The following is a 19,117-nucleotide window of genomic DNA, read 5'->3' as shown; positions in this document are numbered from 1 at the left end:
GTTTTCCTGGAGGAGAGACAAGGGTGGTCACAGGTACAAGGTCCAGGGGCTGCATCGTGTGGCTTCGCAGCAGAGTCAGGAAGGGAGCCCTGGCTTCTAACATGGCAATTGGATCTCTTTTGTGAAAGGAGCATTGCTCTTTTGGACCTGAGATTCTCATTTGGGTAGTTTGTTGAGCTTGTTCATTTTTTTTCCAGAGGAAGATGTATGGTTCTTGTACTTGGTTCTGCTGCCAGTGTTCACTAATCTGCCTCTCCTGTTCTCAGAATCTGGAATCCAGTGCCAAAATGGCTCATACCCGACATTCCAAGTGTGAGACTCATGCAGACACCAGCGATGGGCATTTCTATATAGACATTTCCTTCTGCTGGGTCTGAATGGGACCTGTTCAGGTTCAGTTTGGAGGGATAGCTAATTGTGTCTACTCCCTCGAGAGCAGCGACTTCAAACAGACATTGCTAGCCTCTTGAGATTCAGTAAAGGAGTTGAATGTGGGTTTGTGCAATTCTGGGACCTTTTTCAGAGCAGGTGCAGCTGTGGCAAGTGAATTAGCTGATACTGAAGCTTTTGGGTTTTACTGTGTCTGTGCAGTATTAGCATAGAGGAAAGAGAATGAGGAAAATAAGCAGAGATATTTGCCTCCTTTTCTTTGAAGTGTTACCATTGAAGTGGCTAGGAAGAAGAAGCTCCTACTTCATGCTAGCCATTAAAAATGGTAACCCTTCTTTGCAAGATTGCTTGCATTTCTGATTCAAAGCTAGAGGTTGTATTTCAACTGGCTGGAGTTGCTAAAGCCGAATGTGTTTTAGAAAGTTGAATCTATGACGTAAGGACAAACTGACTCAAGGAAACTATGGATAGTCAAGCTGATTCCAGTAAACTGGGTATTGTGTTGCATACTGCTCCTCTTTGGTGGGGTACAGTAACTGATCAGTGAAGCATTTTTGGATTTTCCTATGGGGCTGTCATGATGAACTTCTGAATTCCAAATTTACGACTAACCTGCTAAGATTTAGTACCCAAGAATCTAGTAGCCATTGGTGGACCTCTTCTCCGGTGTTAATTGGTCTACTCCTTCTTCTAAACAAACAAACAAAAAACAAGAACAAAACTCAATCTAAGCTTGTAGCCATCCTTACATCATGTGGGACAGTGAATTAATTCTAAACTGCAGGAAGAAAATGTTCCTTTGCTTTTGGGAGGCTGTGAGATCTAGGATTGTGAGGCGGTGGTGAAGTTTTCTTGTAAATCAGGCATGTCCAACAGGTAGATCGTGATCTACCGGTAGATAACTGGACGTCTGTGGTAGATCACTGGTAGATCACTGGTTCCCCCGCAAAGAAGCTCAACAACTTTGGCTCCCCTAAAAAAAGCTCAACTTTGACTTGAACCCCCCAAAATAGGGCTTTCCTTCCTAAGAAAAGCTCAACAGCCTTGACCTGAACCCCCGAAAAGGGGGTAGATCACTGCCAGTTTTAAACTCTGTGAGTAGATCACAGTCTCTTGGGAGTTGGCCACCCCTGCTGTAAACCAACGTAGTAATTATATCAGGATTCAATATAAATAACCATTATAAGAATACTGTGGAAATTGTATGTTGGTGAACTGGCAAGGTTGTTTCCAACCCAATGATTGGTGTAATTAAAAATACAGTTGCTCTATATTCACTAGAATTGGGTTTTTTGCTTTTGTTTCGAGTCCAGCCATGTTTGCATTTTTTTGAAATTCTGGGGGAGCTTTACCACAATGGAGGCTGGACTAGAGAAATCAGCCTGGCTACCTGGGGAAAAGGAAGCAGATGAGATGGGCCAGAAAGAGACCACTTAGTAACTTAGTAAACTCAATCAATGAACGAGCTTTGTGCCTGCACATACAGTCTCTTCCCTCCTCAGTGTGCTGTGATTAAGCCTGGAAGTCTTTAGTTAAGCATCATTTCCTGCTCATTCCAAACTGGAAAAGTATATTAGACTCAGACCAAGCCAAGACCTCAGTCCATGGTTTGAAGTTAGTTTAAGACCCTGGCTTCTTCCAGACATGGCAACCTGTCTCTAGGTTTAGGTTCAGTGGGAATCTATGGTTAATTAAAGACTTCCTGACTTAACACAGCATGACAGGACGGGACAGTGCAAGGATGGGAAGCATATACAAAGGGTGAACCAGATTGCTTGAACTGGGCTAGACAACAGGTTTGAGGGGGAAAGGAACTTAGAAGCAGAATGTCCTGAACCCCAACGTACATGGAGATAAGTCCCACTGGTGTACACAGTTCCCAAGGGAAATGGTAGAGAGTAGTCAGACAGTCCAAGAGGTCAAAGACCAGGCCAAGTCCAAAGTCAAACAGTTAGGCCAGGCTCCCGCCTCTGCAGCAGATCCAGGGTCAGAAAACCTGCGGTCAGAAAACCTGTGGTCAGTCCCGAAGTCACAGTCCAGTGGAGCTTCTGAAGCAGCCAAGCCGTGGTCTATCAACATGGAAAGCTGAGCAGACACAGATTCACTGCCTTGCTTCCCTTTTATCCTTCCAATTTTGACACATCTGGGTTTGCTCTAGCTGAGCAGCTGTGTCTCTGCACTCGACAAGGCATGTGATCCTCACCTAATCCAGCTGTGTGACCACAAACTTTCTCCCAGACCTACTGATCCCTGTGATCCCCACCTGGTCCACTAGTGAGCTGGGCTGTGTTCCCTTGCCTGCCTCAGTTTCCTAGAGCGCCCTTCCCGCTGTTCCCAGCGCCTCAGAGCCCGCCATGTCTGTGGAGAAGGGGCTGTCTCTGGTTTTGCTGATATGTTCCCCCTCTCCTGGCTCCTGTGAACTGTCAGCTGCCCCCACGCCATGTCCTGTGCGTACCTCCTAAGTCCCCAAGCTCCCCTTCCCCATCTTCTTCTTGCCTTGGTGTGTACCAGTCGTGGCGGCTACAGCCCTTGCCAGGATCCTGTTCCCCTTCCTCTGCGTCCTGCCAGTTCATGTCACAGAAGGAGGCAAAGGATGAAGACAGGCAGGCTCAGGGGACCAGCCAGGTAGAAGTATAGGAAGCTGCTTGACACTGAGTCAGACCACTGGCCCAGATAGCTCAGTGCTGCCTAAGCTAACAAGCTGGGAGTGGCTCCCCAGGGTTTCAGGCAGGATCCCTTTCCCCGGCTCTGTCCAGGGATGCCATGTCAGGGATTGAACTTGAGACCTTTTGCATGCAAAGCAGATGCTGCACTGCTCAGCTATGCCCCTTCTCTGATGACCAGAGTGAAAACAGCAGCAGAGGTTTCTTTGAATGGGAGCTACTTGAGGCTGCAGCCAGGGAGTCCAGGAAAATTCAAACAATTTAGGCAGTGCTGAAGTGGATGTCTTCAGCATGGAGCTCTTTGATCATTGGCCACAGAGCTGATAGTGCATTTCTTGTTTTGCATTTAGGTTCCCTTTAGGGGTGGGTTGGACTTTACAGTCATTTCAGGATTGCTCTGGAGAAGCTTGAGTCTGGTGCCGGCTGCCTCTCCAGTCTGACCTGCTGCCTGGAAAGACCTGCTTGCATAAGTTGCGAAATATCAGAATGCGATTGAAGTTCATTTGTAGAGAGAACAGATCACATTCCTGGGAGTGCAGTGCAAGCCTCTGTGTGGGAGGAACCTGGGCAGGGCTCAGCAACAAGTACAGGATGTGGCAATTTTCTGTAGGGTTCTGTGGGGTCTGGTACAGGGTGGATTTGACATAAATTGCCTCAGGCTCAGCACTGGCCAGAGTCAAGCTGGAAATTCTACAGAAGACACGTGGTCTCCCAAAGCCCATGAGTTTCTTCTAATGAAACTCTTTATTTTTCCATTTAAATGCTGTAGAACAATTAATAATACTAATAAAAATATACATGGATACAGTGGTGGAGCAACATGCTGCAGTCCCCGGAGCGGAAAAGGGGGGGGCGTGGCACTTTGCCCATGGGGGCTTGGTGCATGGCCAGGGTTGCGCACCATGTGGCGTGCGTCCGGTGGGGCAGCCACGATGGCACCCTTTCCCCATATGGTGCCTGGGGCGGTGTGCTCCTCCCCTCCGTACGCCAGTGCATGGATACAACTGTAAATCACAGGTATATAATGCTAAACTCTCTCATTAATCCAGGGAGGGACTGTACAGTGGTACCTCAGGTTACATACGCTTCAGGTTACATACGCTTCAGGTTACAGACTCCGCTAACCCAGAAATAGTACCTCAGGTTAAGAACTTTGCTTCAGGATGAGAACAGAAATCGTGCTCTGGCGGCGCAGCAGCAGCGGGAGGCCCCATTAGCTAAAGTGGTGCTTCAGGTTAAGAAGAGTTTCAGGTTAAGAATGGACCTCTGGTATGAATTAAGTACTTAAACCGAATACCACTGTATAGTGGGATCTGTTAGGTCTTCCTAATAGAAGAACAGTAGAAAAGAACCTGGAAGACACCTCAGTGCTGCTACAAGGGCAACATCTGTTGTTCATTGGGGCTTTGCTGTATCTTCCTTCTAGTAAGTTGGAAGGGAAGACATTAAACCTTGCCAAACAGGAAGTCTTGCTATATTTAGGGATAATTTACTGTCCCAAGTGTGGCCTTCTGTCTTTGCAGGAGAGGCTTGGTAACCTCTGTGGCTGTGAGGAATGGGGTCCTGTGCAGATCCTTGGAGGTCTTTGAAAACTATATCCAAAACCCTCCAACCATTGATTTGGTCCCTTCAGATCCATAGGTAGCTGTAAGAGGGTGATTCTTTCAAGGAAAAGAAGCCACAAGTGGCTATGACTCTATTAAGGGGGGGGGTCCTTAACCCTTTCCACACAGCCCATTTTTCTGATGAAAACTGCCCTCCCTGTCCATCTTTCCCCACCCAAGTGGTAGCAAAGTATTTTGGAGAGGCAATTTTGACTGGAAAATCAGACCACTGAAGTTATTAGCCCCCTGCTCATCTATTTGAAATGACAGCCTCTCACAGCTGCATTTCATGAGGGACACCCCCCTTTAGAGGCACATCTGCCACAGAACAAATAGTGCTGCTCTGAGTATTGGGCAGCAACTTCATATGCTAGCAATTAATAATTGTTAATAGCCAGTCTCCATTTCTGAAGGGGCCCCTTGTGCGCCTTTTGGTGGGAGCTATTTTGGCAGAAATACAAATGGACCTTGCCAGGTTCTCTTTTTTTGCCCTTTGATGCTGGAGAAGTGAGCATGAATTGGCCGTCTGCTCGTGTCTTCATTCCGCCTTTACTTACAAACCTAGTGGTCCATTTTCGTGTTTGTGTGATCTGATATGACACTTCAGTTCCTTGGTTTCTCTGTCTCCCTCATCCAACAGCTGGGCCTGGAATAAGAGCACCCCCTGCACCCCCCTCCCCATAGTTGCCTGCCAAAGACCGCTTGTTCTGAAGTGTTTCCTCTTTTAAAAGGGAAGGATAAATAAAATAATTTTCAGTCATAGAGGAAATCCAACACTGGTTGGTCGCCACAGGGCCTGAGGAGAGGCGGCCGTGAGGAAACTGGTATGGCTAGGCGATGGGCTTAGAACGTCGCTTTGGTGGCCTTTTTGAAGTACTGTAAAGAATTCCATTGCCTCATTTTGGAAGGTGGCAGTGAGATATTTGTACATATACAGACCAGAAAAAAGAAATGTACAGTGGTACCTCGGGTTAAGAACTTAATTCGTTCTAGAGGTCTGTTCTTAAGCTGAAACTGGTCTTAACCTGAAGCAGCACTTTAGCTAATGGGGCCTCCTGCCACCGCTGCACGGTTTCTGTTCTCATCCTGAAGCAAAGTTCTTAACCTGAGGTAATATTTCTGGGTTAGCGGAGTCTTTAACCTGAAGCGTATGTAACCTGAAGCATATGTAACCCGAGGTACCACTGTATGTAGAATAAAACTGCCTCCTGGTGCTTGGCAATGGCTCCTGCTGTGTTGGAAGTCTGCAAACGGAGACAGAGTCTGGGCAGCATGGGCCAAGGCAGGACACACCTGGAGTCTCCAAGGCAAAGTGGTTTGCTTGCCTCAGGCAGCGCTTGCAGAAGCCCCATTAAAAGAGCTGCAAATTGTCCAGTTCTTTCATTTTTATGATGGCCTGAAGGAGGCATCAGAATGTGTCAAGTTGTCTCTGGTAACAGAATCTCCCATGTTCAACAGGCCCAACCTGGGAGCTTATCTGGGGTTCAGGAGGAGCACCCCCTGACCTGCTCTAGCCTCTCAGCGGAAAGAGGTGTCCCAGGCTGCAGTTCCCACCTTCGGCCAGAGCTGTGGTGGTGGTGGGGAACAGTGGCTACAGCCCTGCTTTGGTGGCCGCCAAGTCCCAGGTTCTGGTTCTACAGTAGGGTTGAGCCCTGGAGAGGAAAAAAGAAAAAAGGCAGGGCAGGTGCAGATATGGGGGAGCTGATGTTTCCTTTGGAACATGGCTTCACCCAGGCTCCTGGCACAGCACCATTCCCCTTCTGGCAGCAGTCTGGACACAGCTGTAGGCCAGTTGCAATGGCAGGGATGAGTGCAAAGGAGGGGGCCTGGGCATCAAGGACAGGGGCAGTGGGGCATTCTGCCTGCAGTGCCAAAACCTCTTGGGCTGGCCCCATCTCCTTCCCTTCTAGCCATCTCCATGATTTGTGACAGTGAATCACATAAATGGACCAGCCAAGGGATCTCATTCTGCACCATCCTCTTCCCCACTCTCCTCCTCTGTGGTGCTCTTTCCCCAAATACGTCTCCCCAGAAGTACTGTAGGAAGCAGCTGAAACTTTGCCTAAGAAGCTCTTTTTCCTGAAGTAGCCTATTTTTGTTCTTTGCTTTTGGGACAGCAATGGATCCCCCCCCCTTTTCTAAATCCATTCAGTCAGGTAGAAAAATGTAAGGAAAGAACTGTAACTGCATCCTCCCTCCCTCTTTTTAAGATGTTGGCTGCCTGCAACAGGGCCTCTGAAACATTCGCAGCTGGGTTTCAGTACTTGAGAAAATTGGATTTGAATGCTGATTCTGACACAGCTGATCCCAAGCGAGCAGCTGATAAAACAGATTTTTAAGAGCTACTTAAATGCTCCATCTTGCGCAAGTTTTTCCTACATATAAGCATTCCAGGAGCAAACAGTGCTCCCAGTGTGGCCGCTGTGTGATGTTCCTTCTGGCCTGCAGTTTTCCAGCCAGCAAAGTAGTAGCTGGGTTGGTTTGGGTCGGCCTGACTGATGTGGTGCCCGGACTGACCTGGGGAGAAAGGAAGTTCTTTCTGTTTGGAAGATGAGCCAGAGACAGTACTTCCTTGCTAGATTTGGGGATTAAAAAATATACCTTTTGGCCATAATGCAAGTCAGTGCCAGTTACTGGTTATTCAAAGTGTCTCCAGAACTAGTAGAATATATTCTGCAACTCCTTTAGAGTATCAATCTTTTTAGTTTATTTATGGATTTATATCCACTTTTCTTCAAATATGATTAATAAAAAAGAATAATGATTCATATTCTAATTATTGAAATATCCAAATATTGTTGCTAATAATATGAATAAAATGCAAGAGCAGCAGAAGAATCAGTAAAATATACCAGAAGCTGGAGAAAACTCCTGTCACAATAACAGAGAGTGAATACCCTTATGGGCCAATGGGATGTCAATGGATGGCTTAGAGAGCAGTACAGAGCAGCTTCCCCCAACCTGGAGCCCTCCAGATGTTTTGGACAGCACTAGTTGGGGTAGATGGGAGTCATAGTCCAAATTATCTGGAAGGTACCAAATTAGGTAGGCAATGTTGGTATAGCCTTAGCTTGGCTCCTTAACAAAAAGGTGCCAGGTGGACAGACCAAGGGAGGGGGTGTCATGGCAGGCCTTCTCCAGTTTCCCACCTGGCAGACCTCTAAGCACCTGGAGAAACCTCTGAGGGAAATCTTAATTGCCAATGGAGAACTGCAGTTGTTTGATCAGAGGGCGAGGAACCTTGCATGCGGCCCTCCAGACTTCTCTGTCTGGCCCTCAGAGTTATGCTCCTTGCGACACCTCTGCGTAGGGCTTCTCTGCATCCTCCTCAAGTGCTTTTGTCTGGATAGAATGTTTCTTCGCACTGTGATTGTGCCTGGCGCTTACCTGGATGGAGGGGTGTGGCCATCTGCATGTGGGAACGCTCTGACTTTTCCTGTAAAGAAATGGGCAATATTGTTGCTGCACCCACTTCTGCCTCTAGCCCCACACACCACTGGCGTGTCGCTCCTGAAAGGCTGCCGATGTGGCCTTTGTGCTGAAAAGGGTCTGCCTGCCCTGCTTTAGATCTTGCTACATCCACCTGTTTTGGATTGTTATGAGCTCCCTCATTTCCTGAGTGGTGAGAAGTCCAGGGTTTTGTTTTCTTTGGCGCCGAGAGAACAGTGGAAACTGAAGTGTCTTTGTATTATTTACAGCTAGTGAGCTTGCAAAAAGATAGGATTCCCAGAGCCCCCAAGCCTGCGTTAGATTCCCAGAGCCCCTAAGCTTGTACCGGTTTCTAGTCAGCTCCAGCAGAACTCTCTACTCTTTGCCTGCCTCTCTTTAAATTTAAGGTGCAAAACTGGTTCCAGGCCATTGCTCTGCCCTCCCCTCTCACCAGCCGGAGGGTGCCACCTTCTCAAACATTTACAAAACCCAGCTGTTGCATCAAATACAATCAGCTTACAAAAAGGCAGCCTGTGGCTTCCTTGGACTGAATTCAGACTTTCCAGGTGAAAGGCTTTGGTTTTTTTCTCTGTCAAATTTGGCATAGTATGAAACAGTGGATGTGTTGTCCTGCTAGACAGAGAACATCAAAAGTGTTTCTTGCCCCCCACTTCCTAAATTGCAGCTGACGGTTTTTAGTGCCAGAAGATCCTGGGAGTTGCATTATTGGCCTCCAAAGTCTTCAGGCGCATTACTGACAGTAGAGGAAGCAATTTGTTCCAACTAATTTATGAGGAATAAGCTGCCACCTGCCGATCAGGGGCATGTTGCTGCAATGCCAGATTTAGGGTGGTATGGGCACTCCACCCCCCCCCAGTGTGCCAAGCTGTGGGGGGCACAAAATCAAGAAGACCCATAATAGAAAAGATTCATTTGGGGGCACCAAATTTTGGCTTCACACAGGGCGCCATTACGAAAGACTACCAAAGTCTGCCCCTGGCTGCTGTCCCAGGGGTGATATATCTGTTTTGCAAAGCGGACATGTTTCTGGAATGTCAAAATAATTCCAAGGGAGAGAGAAGCTTTGTTTGGTTGCAAAATCCTTTGCAGAGGCAGTTCTTTTCTTCAACAAGCCCCAGATTGGTTTTGTGCATTTGAAGAACATTTGCTGCACCTTCCTAAGAGATTAATGGTTTCTGTTTCATTTCTGACAAGACTGGCTGCATTAATAGCTGGAATGTGATACATTATTTGGACCAGATGCCTTTGGGCTTGGAAAAATTCTTTGATCCTGAAGATGTCCCTGGTGAAACAGCTTTTTCCTCTCCACTTTAGGATGTGATTGTTAAGAAAACAGTACGTGAGCCAGTGTAAAATTGAAGTGAGTCCAACCACTATTCCTATCTTTTTATTATTTGATGGGACCATACAAAGTGGCTGTGCCTGTTTGTATCTGATTGGAAGAGGTCCATGTCAATAAAACTGCAGCCGTAGATAACTTCAAGAACTGTGCATTAATCTGCGTTAGGCATGCCCTCAAGATTTACAACACAATAATTTGTCTACTTTATGCTTTTACCACTCAAAATTGATATTGTTATGCCTCTATTTTATTTGCAAAACTATTTTATTTGCATCAACACACTGAACAATGATAAATAAATTTCCCCTCTAAATTAACACATTACTGAAATTTAGCACAATGAATAAAAAGGGCAAATTAAAACAGAAGGCCATGTTTTTAAAAAAGGAAAATTCCACAGCCATTGGATGAAAATCTCAGGCTCGTAATTCAGTTTCCAGCGTTTAAAATATATTTGATACAGATGCCAATGCTTGTGTGCCTGTATTGTGTGTAATAAAAGAAGGTCAGAGGTGGGGAAAACAATTCCCAAACAGATTCAAAATCTCCCTATAGTGTCTCACTGGCCAGATTCCAGAAGATGATTATTTCTATTGCAATAAAAGCCATTGCTAGCACCTTAAAGAATAACAGATTCATGACACAATCATATTCACAGACTCATGGAATTGTAGAGTTGGAAGGGACCATGAGGGTCAACTAGTCCAACAATGCAGAAATATTTTGCCCAATGTGGGCATGTTTACTTAAGTCTTATGCTCAGGTGAGTGTGAATTGAGCTGCAATCTTACTATAGCATTGACTTTCATAGGAAGAGCTCACCTTGATCTGTAGCATTAATCAGATGCTGAAGGTTCAGGATGGGTGTTGCTTTAAAATGTTAGAAATGGAGAATTCTCTTTATTCTGGCCTTACTGGCTGTTGCTTTAATAGTATTATGATGTCATCCCCCCCCCATACCCAGCCAATATAAATTATGCATTGTTTCTTTTTTACAATCTTGCTTCAAAATCTGTCAAAATGGACAGAACATTTTGTGGATATCCAAGGGTGCTGGATCTGTCTGACTGCGATTAGATTGGAGGCACAGTTTCCGGTGTTGTCTTCTTTCATAATACCTGGAAGTTGGAGATCTTGTGGGAGATGTGATTGTGCAGAACAAACAAAGGGAAGCTGGAAGTGTGGGGAAGTTCTGGGGAACTGAGAAATGGAGGCTGGGAGCAGCAAATGTCATTTCCTGCAGTTGTTCGTTGTCCACCTGTGTTTTCCTGTGCATTTTTGAGTTTCTGCTCTTCGTTCTGCAGCTGGGACAGGGCATGATGCTGTAGTTTGGCGTGTTCTGCTCTGAGAGCTCTGAGCATGGCCACATGGTCTTCTCAGTGACGACTGTTGGCAAGCAGCAGCTGTGTCCTGGTTCCTCACCCTTCTGAAGCCTGATATGGGCAAAACGTTGAGTTGCCCTTTGGCCACTCTTGCCCCAAGGTGGTCTTTGATCAAGTGCCAAGAAGTGAGGCATGCATGGTGCTACAGAAGCACATTGGCCACAGGAAGGGCCTTTTCCCATTTTGTGCCACACATAGTTGCTACAGCCTTACTTTCATGGCCAGCTGACACTCCTGTCTGGCTTGGGATGCAGAGTTAGGAGGTCACCAACTAGAAGAAGTGGAACAGCCAACTTTTGTTCATGGAGCTCCAGAATGTGTTCATGGCAAAATGGAATAAGGCTGCAAGTGCACATCCAGCAGGAAGTGGGATCCTTCTTTTGGCCTTGTATTGCTTGAGAAGTGCAGCAGGTTTGCATGTGTGAATGGTTAAACTTTTCATCATATGTAAAGTGGATGGGCTAAAGCTAGGTTGGTGAAGGCAGCATTACCTGACTTAGGGAAGGAGCTTTCAGCTTGGAAACATGAGTGGACTCTCTGTATGGTTTGGTTTGGGCTTGCTTCTTCATGAAGAGGGGAGGAAGTGGGGCGTTTGGAAGCTGGGAAGAGGATCTGGGCCTAGGGCCTCTGAGGGGACTTTCTCTCTCAACATGTTCCCTCCACAGACTGAGAGTCCACTTGGGGAGGCCCTTCTCAGGTTAGGCCAGTGGCCTTTGAACTCACGGTATTGTCCAGTGGTTCACCCACAGTTTGGAAACCTGATCCAGCACCCATTTATTCTGGCCCACCAAGACACTTATTAATTTTGGCAGCACTGGCAAACAATAATGTACTACTACTACTACTAGTAGTAGTAGTAGTAGTAGTAATAGCATCACAGTGAGGTAGGCAAAGGCTAGTGCCCTGATTTCTGTTCAAGGACTGAACTTCCTTTTAACCACTGTATGTGGTGGATGCATTTTGGATTTTCCTCTGCAGATGCCCAATTGTCTTGGATCAACCCCATATGTCAGTGAAGAAAATGATGGTATGATGAAGATGAAAGTGGCTCATTTCCTCTACTCACGTATCTGTTTCTTTCCTCTTTGCAGTGCTTAAACCCATGTGAAGAATGGAGTCCTATGTGGGCAGCTTCAGGCACATGCAGCAGCAGCAGCAGCAGCAGCAGGACTGTGGGATCCACTTCAAGCTTGCAAGCAATGTGCCTCCAAAGGCAAAGAGTGCACTGAATGCAAAGGATGGGTCCTATGGAGTCAGCATCCGAGTCCAAGGGATTGACGGGCATCCATACATTGTGCTCAACAATGCAGAGGGATGTTTGCCTGACAGTCACGTAGCACCTGCAAACGGCCCACAGGTTGCAACCGAGACACCTGATAGGTCAGTGCTGGACTCCAGTTCTGCTCCTGAACTGGGGAAGAAAACTGGCGAAGAAAGACAGTGTTTGGGAACTTACAGCACATTGCCAAATAAGTTTAAAAGCCTGCAGGCCAGTGTGGATGAGGGAGAGAGCAGCACCTTGCATTTCAAGGCTGGGTTCGCCCAGTCGCCCAGTCTGTTGAACTTCCAGAGGCATCCTGAGCTTCTGCAGCCCTATGACCCTGAAAAGAACATCCTGAATTTGGAAGGCTTTGAGGCTCCCCCATCCAGTAAATCCAAATCTCTTGCAGATGAAGAGAAACCAGACAGCAAGCCTTGGAGCTCACCACTGAAGGTTGCTTCATTAGATAAAATGACCCTCCAGTGTGTAGAACTGGCCAAGCCCAAACCAAAAACTGTGAATTTGACCATGCCTGCAGTAGGGGCAGACCAAAGTAAGCAGGAATTGGAATACCCCAGCGTTCTTGACACTCCCAATGGAATGCATGGATCACGTTCTTCTAGTGATGGCTCTCCATCTGCTATAAGTCCGCCCACCTATCAGGAAACAAGGAAATGCAGACCTGATCTCCTTCCTTTCCGCAGGCAAGATTCAGCAGGATCAGTCCTGAATGGCTCACGGAGGTCGTCGTCATCATCAACTACCCCAACTTCTGTTGCTTCCCTGTATAAGTTCTTCCTTGATGACCAAGAGTATGCCATCTATGCTGACAATGTTAACAGGCATGAAAACCGAAGGTATATCCCATTTTTGCCTGGGACTGGTCGCGATATTGACACTGGTTCAATTCCTGCAGTTGATCAGCTCATTGAAAAGTTTGACCGGAAGATAGGTCCTCAGAGAAGAGGCAGGCTGGGAATCAGGAGCAGGATTCACCCAGACGACCGTAAGCGGTCAAGGAGCGTCGACAGTGCCTTTCCCTGCGGGCTCAAGGTGAACTCCAGTTGTTCAGATGAATTTAGTCAAAGTTCGGCAACGTCATCCAAGCATTTACTACAGCCCTCTAAAGTTTGCCTTCAGAAGGTGTTCTCTCCAGATCAGAAGTCAGTGTCTTTTGGGGATCAGGTTTCTCCTCGGTCTGTGGGCAAACTCCAGGCAGCAGCAACAGCAGCAGCAAGAGATTCTCCCAGCAAGCATTTCAACTCTTTGCAATATCACAAGCAAAGTAAAATAGTCAGCGAGAGTTCGGCTTATAAATCATCCACACTTCCAGGCCAGACCAAGAAAAGTGAAAATAAAATGGTGACTTCCACTCTCTTGTTACCAAACCGTCTTGCGACTCCGAAACTGCCTGTGAAAACATTTGCTTCTACTTCAGCTGCTCAGGTATGTTTGCCAGAGTGTGATCTGTTGACCTGATCCAGTGACAGGATGCTGTGCTACAGAAATGCAGTTTTGGACATATGAATGAAATAGCTGGTTATCCCTGCACCTTGTGGCCTCAGCCGCTCGGGGGTGAGTTTGCTGAATGGAAAACTTAGAGAGACAGGAAGGGGGAGTTCAGCTAAGCAGCTTCCATGCTCTGGGGAGGAAGTGCAAGGTGGTGATGGCAAGTTAAGACATATTTAGGAATAATTCACATTTTTGGATTTTGAGCCATTACCTTTTTGAAGGCAAAGTATCAAATAAACAGAGCTCTCCGGACACAGAAGTCCATTTCCCCTCCTGACTTTGGCATCAAGGCAGTCATTTGCAAATCCTCTTTGCAAATATTCCTGCCGCACACCTCTCAGTCCATCCTATAGCACTGTTTTGGGCTCGCCCTCCTTTTTTTGTTTTTTTAAAAAAATGATATTTATTAGAAGTTTAAAGATTACAGAGAAAAGAAGAGAAAAGAAACAACAAAAAAATTAACAAAACATACGTTACAATACATAAAAAATACATAAAGAAAAATAAAAAAATAAAAATACAACAATAACAATAAAAAACACAAATCCAATAATTCCATATCTTTATCTTTCATTTACTTGTTTCATTGACCTCCTCACACCTCCCTTTTTGTATTCTAGTTTAGTTATTTGTTTCAGCAAATTCTTTCCATCTTTCTCAATTTTTATTGGGTAATTTATCTTAGCAGTCTAACTTATTAATTAACTCAGCAAATCCTTTCCATCTTTCACTATATTCTGTCGTTCAGTTTACCTTAATTTATTTTAACCTTAACTTACCATAAAATACCTTAAAGCTTAAAATTTAGTACTTATTTATACATAACTCCTTATATCATTTCTACTAAAGCCAAATAGTTTCATTCCAACATTTTTCCTAATACTCGTTAATTTTACACTAATTCCCAAAATAAATTTTTTAAAAACTTTCTTCCAATCTTCCTCCAACGTCTCTTCTTCCTGGTCTCGGGTTGTATCAGTCCTTACTGTCCATTCCATCTAGTCCATCAACCTGGCAATCTTATGTCCGAGGCTCTTAAGTCTTTTCCATGTCCCTTCTGCAGATCTTCTTCTTGTTTATACCTGCACTTTACCTTGTCTTTTGCTGATCTCTTTCTTAGTTTCTTTCCTTTCTCATTGAGGAGTAGGTCTCGGGGAAACTCCAACCCAAAGATATCTCCATCTCCCCTCAGCAGATCAGCCCATTCCCCACAGTCCCATTTCCCACAGTCAGCAGTGTAGTCCAGAAAGTATTTAAGAGCATGTTTCAAAGTCCCTCCAAAATTAAGAGCCCCCATGACTCCAGACCCCCCCTGGCCCGCTCCAGATTCAATCTTCAAGGACAGCGGCTTGTGCTCCTGCAGGGCCTCGCGTCTCTCCATTTGTGCTACTTGCGGTTCAACAGCAACCTCCTCCATTGTCTTCTGCATTTGCACTTGCCCTGTCAAAACAGGTTCCTGGGTTGGTTCCTGAATGGTTTCTATAGAAGTATTCGCTGTTTGTCCAAAGTTTTTGACTGCAACAGTCATCAAATCCATCTTCTCATGCATCTGCTCCAACAAAGCACTTGTCTTGCAGAAAGCAAGCACCAAAACTTCTTCTAAACACGTTTTTATTCAAGGTCAGAGTCTGGTCCCACGATCCTAATCTCCACAGCTGTGAAATCCCCAGATCGACTCCAGCAACAATTTAACAAGCTCCCTCTAGAGGAGACAATTTCTATTTGTATCCATCTTTTGAAAGCAGGTCCAACAAAAGAAAATTACTTGCATTTTTCAACTTTTTTGTTTCTTTTAAATGCAAAAGGCAACATTGGAATCAATTTGTTTCTCTTCTTCAGCTATCTGTCAAAAGACGTTCCGTTCACAGTCAATGAACTTCCACAAAAATTTCTGTCTCTGACACCCCGTTCCCAGGTTTGAGACGGTGGAAATTTATCTTTCTTTACTCTCTCTCTGCAAGCTTGAACAATCAAAATTCCCCCTCTTTTCTCCTGCTTCCAAGAGGGGTTTTGGTGGTTAAAACTGAAGGAAATTTAGACCTTTATATACAACTTTCCAGGCTTTAGCTTGCACAATTTTTGCTTTAGTCTATTTACAAAAGCGGAAGGCGGACTTCCTGTTTAGATCTTCCCGCTTCGATACCAAATTAAAATGTTTCTTAATCCAATTTTCCGTTCTACTCACGGGTACTTGTTTAGAGTCCAATTGTCCACAGGAAAAAGTCAGCGCTCTCCAGCAACGGCTGTGCAGCTTCACTCCGTAAAAGTAGCGGTCGATTCAAAACACCGCGCTGCTCACCCCACGTCGCTTCGGATCCCCAAAAAAGGGGTTCCCTGCGAGTAGGGGAGGTGCTCCTGGTGTCAGCCGAATCCCACGTTCCCAGGCTTCCTCCGCCTGGGATTTTTGAGGGGTCTCCGCCTTCGCTGCGGCGGCAAGACCCGATTTTCGCGGAGCAGTTTCCTCTCAGTCAGAGGAACTCTGCCATTGCCGATGGCGCTAACCCGGAAGTCCCTTTGGGCTCACCCTGCTTGTGGCACAGAGGTTCTTCTGTCTGAAGCTGAAGGCTTTCATTGCAAGGGATATGACTAATACCTGGCTTTGTCTTTCCAGGTCACTCCTGATCTGCTGAAGGGCCAACAGGAACTTGCACAGCAAAGCAACGAGGAAACAGCTAAGCAGATTCTCTACAACTATCTCAAGGAAGGGTTAGTGGGCTTGCACAAACTTGTAGCTTGTGGAAATGGAATTACGTTGAGGACTTGAGCAGATGAATATTTGATATTTGGGACTGATATGGTGGCTATCTCCAATTAATACATTACGCACCCTAACCCCCCCCCCCCGATTTTCAGTCCTTAAAGCAACCTTGAGGTCTAGCTAGGCATCTCTGATTTACTACCAGGAGGTAAAATTCCACTCTGATTTTAACCTACTAACATCTGTGGCTGAGTGTCTTTTCATAAGATGGTCACTGTAGGAATTGGGGGCTTTCAGGTGACTGTGAGACATCTCAGTCATTGCCTTGCTGGCTGACGTTTGTTCATATTTCAGAAGCAGCGAAAATGATGATGCAACGAAGAGGAAAGTCAATTTGGTATTTGAGAAAATCCAGACTCTAAAGTCCAGAGCAGCAGGGAACTCACAGGTAAAGTACACGAGGAAAACAAGGTTGTCTCTCTCTTCAACTTTCTTGTGTTTATCCACATCCCTCACCTTGTTGTGTGACGAAAAAAGATTAGGGCTGCTCTGGGCAAGCCTGACGCTTGAGCACCCACTCTGGTTTGCTTCCAGTCTTTATTGTTCTGATTTGTTTACAGGGCAGTTAGATGGCAATGAGTGTTCATCCTGCAGTCATCCTGATTTACTTGCAGGATGTTTGCATGCCTTCCCCTTAAATATCTCTTCATGTTTCCATGCATTTTCCTGTCACTTTCAAACTACAAAGTCCATTTCTTTTTTTAAAAGTGGATTTTTCATGCTAGGGTGACGCTACTTTAATCTACTTTAATTGAGCAAATCTAAAGTTCTGGAATGTGCATCCATCCTGCAAAAGAGGGACAGTCTGAATTCCTCCTCACTCTATAAGATCTAGTAACTTGGCAGGGATTCTGCTATTTGGATCTCTGTCCTTTTTCAGCATGTAAACTTCAGAGAATAATGAAGCTTCAGACCATGCCAAGCTCCATAAGTGCGTTGGCGCACTGTTAAGCTGGCAAGCTGTGTTCTGTAACTGTTACACACACTTTTTATGCCTGTTCTTTGTTTTATGTAGATATCAATGGTTAGCTGAGCACCATCAGGTTCAAATGTTAGTTTCAAATTTAGGCTGAACTCCATTGAAGTAAAAACATGATCCAAAGGTCCATTCACAAGTGATCCTGCCTTATGTTAAGTATGATATTAATACAGGAAATCCTTCTGCTAATTGGTACTCAGTGTTGAAGATGAAAAGGGATGCTGTGCGGTGAAACAGGGGAGGGGTGATGTTATGTATTCAGTGATCTATGTTCACCTGAGCTCGAGTCTGGACTAAGGATCCTGAGCCCCTGCGTTCTGATTCGATACACGCTATCCAATCACATAGCATTAGGGTTTGGGCTACTGGCACTGGCTCTTAAGCTCTGAGTTACGATTCGCTGCTAGGGGGGCTTAGACAGCCAATCACCTTGAGAGTGGGTGTGGCCTAGGCCTCCAGAAGTATAGTTGCTTTGCCCTTCTTAGGTTGTTCCTGATGCTTCAATAAATCCTTTTGAGCTGAACTTCAGCCTCAGTCATGACTGAACCCTCCTACACTTCACGGGAAGCCCCTCCCTTTGATCATTAGGACTAGGGCTGGGCCTACGTGGGGTCCTTGAGCTGTTGCTCACTGAGATCCCCTGAGTTTAGCTCTTGCAACAGATTCAGAACCTGGATGGAAAATGAGTGAAATCTGCTGGTGAAAACAAAAGCAAAACCGAATGGACAATTTTGTTTCAGGCCTAGTTTAAGAGGTTCGGCTTCGGCCTGAGGGGGTCCCTTGGCAAAGTGGCTCCTTGTTTGCTTATTCATTTGTTTAATTTATATACCACCTTTTCCTTCAAGGAGTTCAAGGTGATGTACATGGTTCTTGCCCTCCTTGTTTTGTCCTCACAAGAACCCTGTGAGGTCGGTTAGGCTGAGAAATGGTGACTGGCTCAAGGTCACTCAGCTTCATGGCTGAGTCAGGATTTGAACCCGCATCTCCCAGGTCGTAGCCCAGGGCTCTAACCATTACACCACACTGGCTCTGAGTTGGACCCAGTGGGCTTACCTAGGAATGGTGGGTAGCACCAATGTGAGTGGTCCTTCTCTGTGGTGCACACAAAGGACAGGACTCCCTGGTGATATGTGTGTTTTCGTCCCCCCCCCCAAGACATTATTTAGATGTACAGTGGTGCCTCAGGTTAAGTACTTAATTAGTTCCGGAGGTCCGTTCTTAACCTGAAGCTGTTCTTAACCTGAAGCACCACTTTAGCTAATGGGGCCTCCTGCTGCCACCGCGCTGCCGGAGCACGATTTCTGTTCTCATCCTGAAGCAAAGTTCTTAACCCGAGGTACTATTTCTGGGTTAGCGGAGTCTGTAACCTGAAGCGTATGTAACCTGAAGCGTATGTAACCTGAGGTACCACTGTAGTACAGTGATGCTCCTTCAGGGACAGCGTGGGATAATCAGACCTGCTCTGAACTGAGGCATTGACTCTGGGTGGCTCTTTTAGAACAAAACAATCTATAGATTTTTCAGAGCAAGCATGTGTTCTTTGAATGTAGGCCTCTGATACATCTGCTTCAGTCAAGGCGTTGATGGAACAGACAAAGGAGCTGGAAAAGGAGGTTTCTGATCTACAGAGGAGGCTGGATTTGGAAGTCAAGGTAGGTCCCCATCCACCCTGTTGTTGCATCAGTGCTGTGTGCTGCACATTGTACTGCTTTCTCAGGGAGAAGCAAAATTGTTTGCATGGGCAGAAAGCCCAGGGACTGTCAGGGCAGCTTCACC

The 19,117-nt window shown here is 45.9% G+C and overlaps 1 protein-coding gene across 3 annotated transcripts in view; it reads left to right on the top strand.

Moving 5' to 3' along the window:
* Nucleotides 1–19,117, top strand: part of CGNL1 (cingulin like 1) — a 79,953-nt gene that overhangs the window by 20,373 nt on the left and 40,463 nt on the right. For 2 of the 3 annotated variants that reach the window (XM_053365386.1, XM_053365385.1), the window contains exons 2-5: nucleotides 11,923–13,538; nucleotides 16,216–16,310; nucleotides 16,657–16,750; nucleotides 18,892–18,993. In XM_053365386.1, coding sequence (XP_053221361.1) covers nucleotides 11,943–13,538; nucleotides 16,216–16,310; nucleotides 16,657–16,750; nucleotides 18,892–18,993 — 1,887 coding nt within the window. In that variant the 5' untranslated portion in view covers nucleotides 11,923–11,942. The remainder of the gene's footprint in view (nucleotides 1–11,922; nucleotides 13,539–16,215; nucleotides 16,311–16,656; nucleotides 16,751–18,891; nucleotides 18,994–19,117) is intronic. The other variant, XM_053365387.1, reaches the window with a different exon arrangement.

Source organism: Podarcis raffonei, chromosome 14, assembly GCF_027172205.1.
Source record: "Podarcis raffonei isolate rPodRaf1 chromosome 14, rPodRaf1.pri, whole genome shotgun sequence".
Lineage (NCBI taxonomy): Eukaryota > Metazoa > Chordata > Lepidosauria > Squamata > Lacertidae > Podarcis > Podarcis raffonei.
This window is presented reverse-complemented; position numbering and strand designations above follow the sequence as displayed.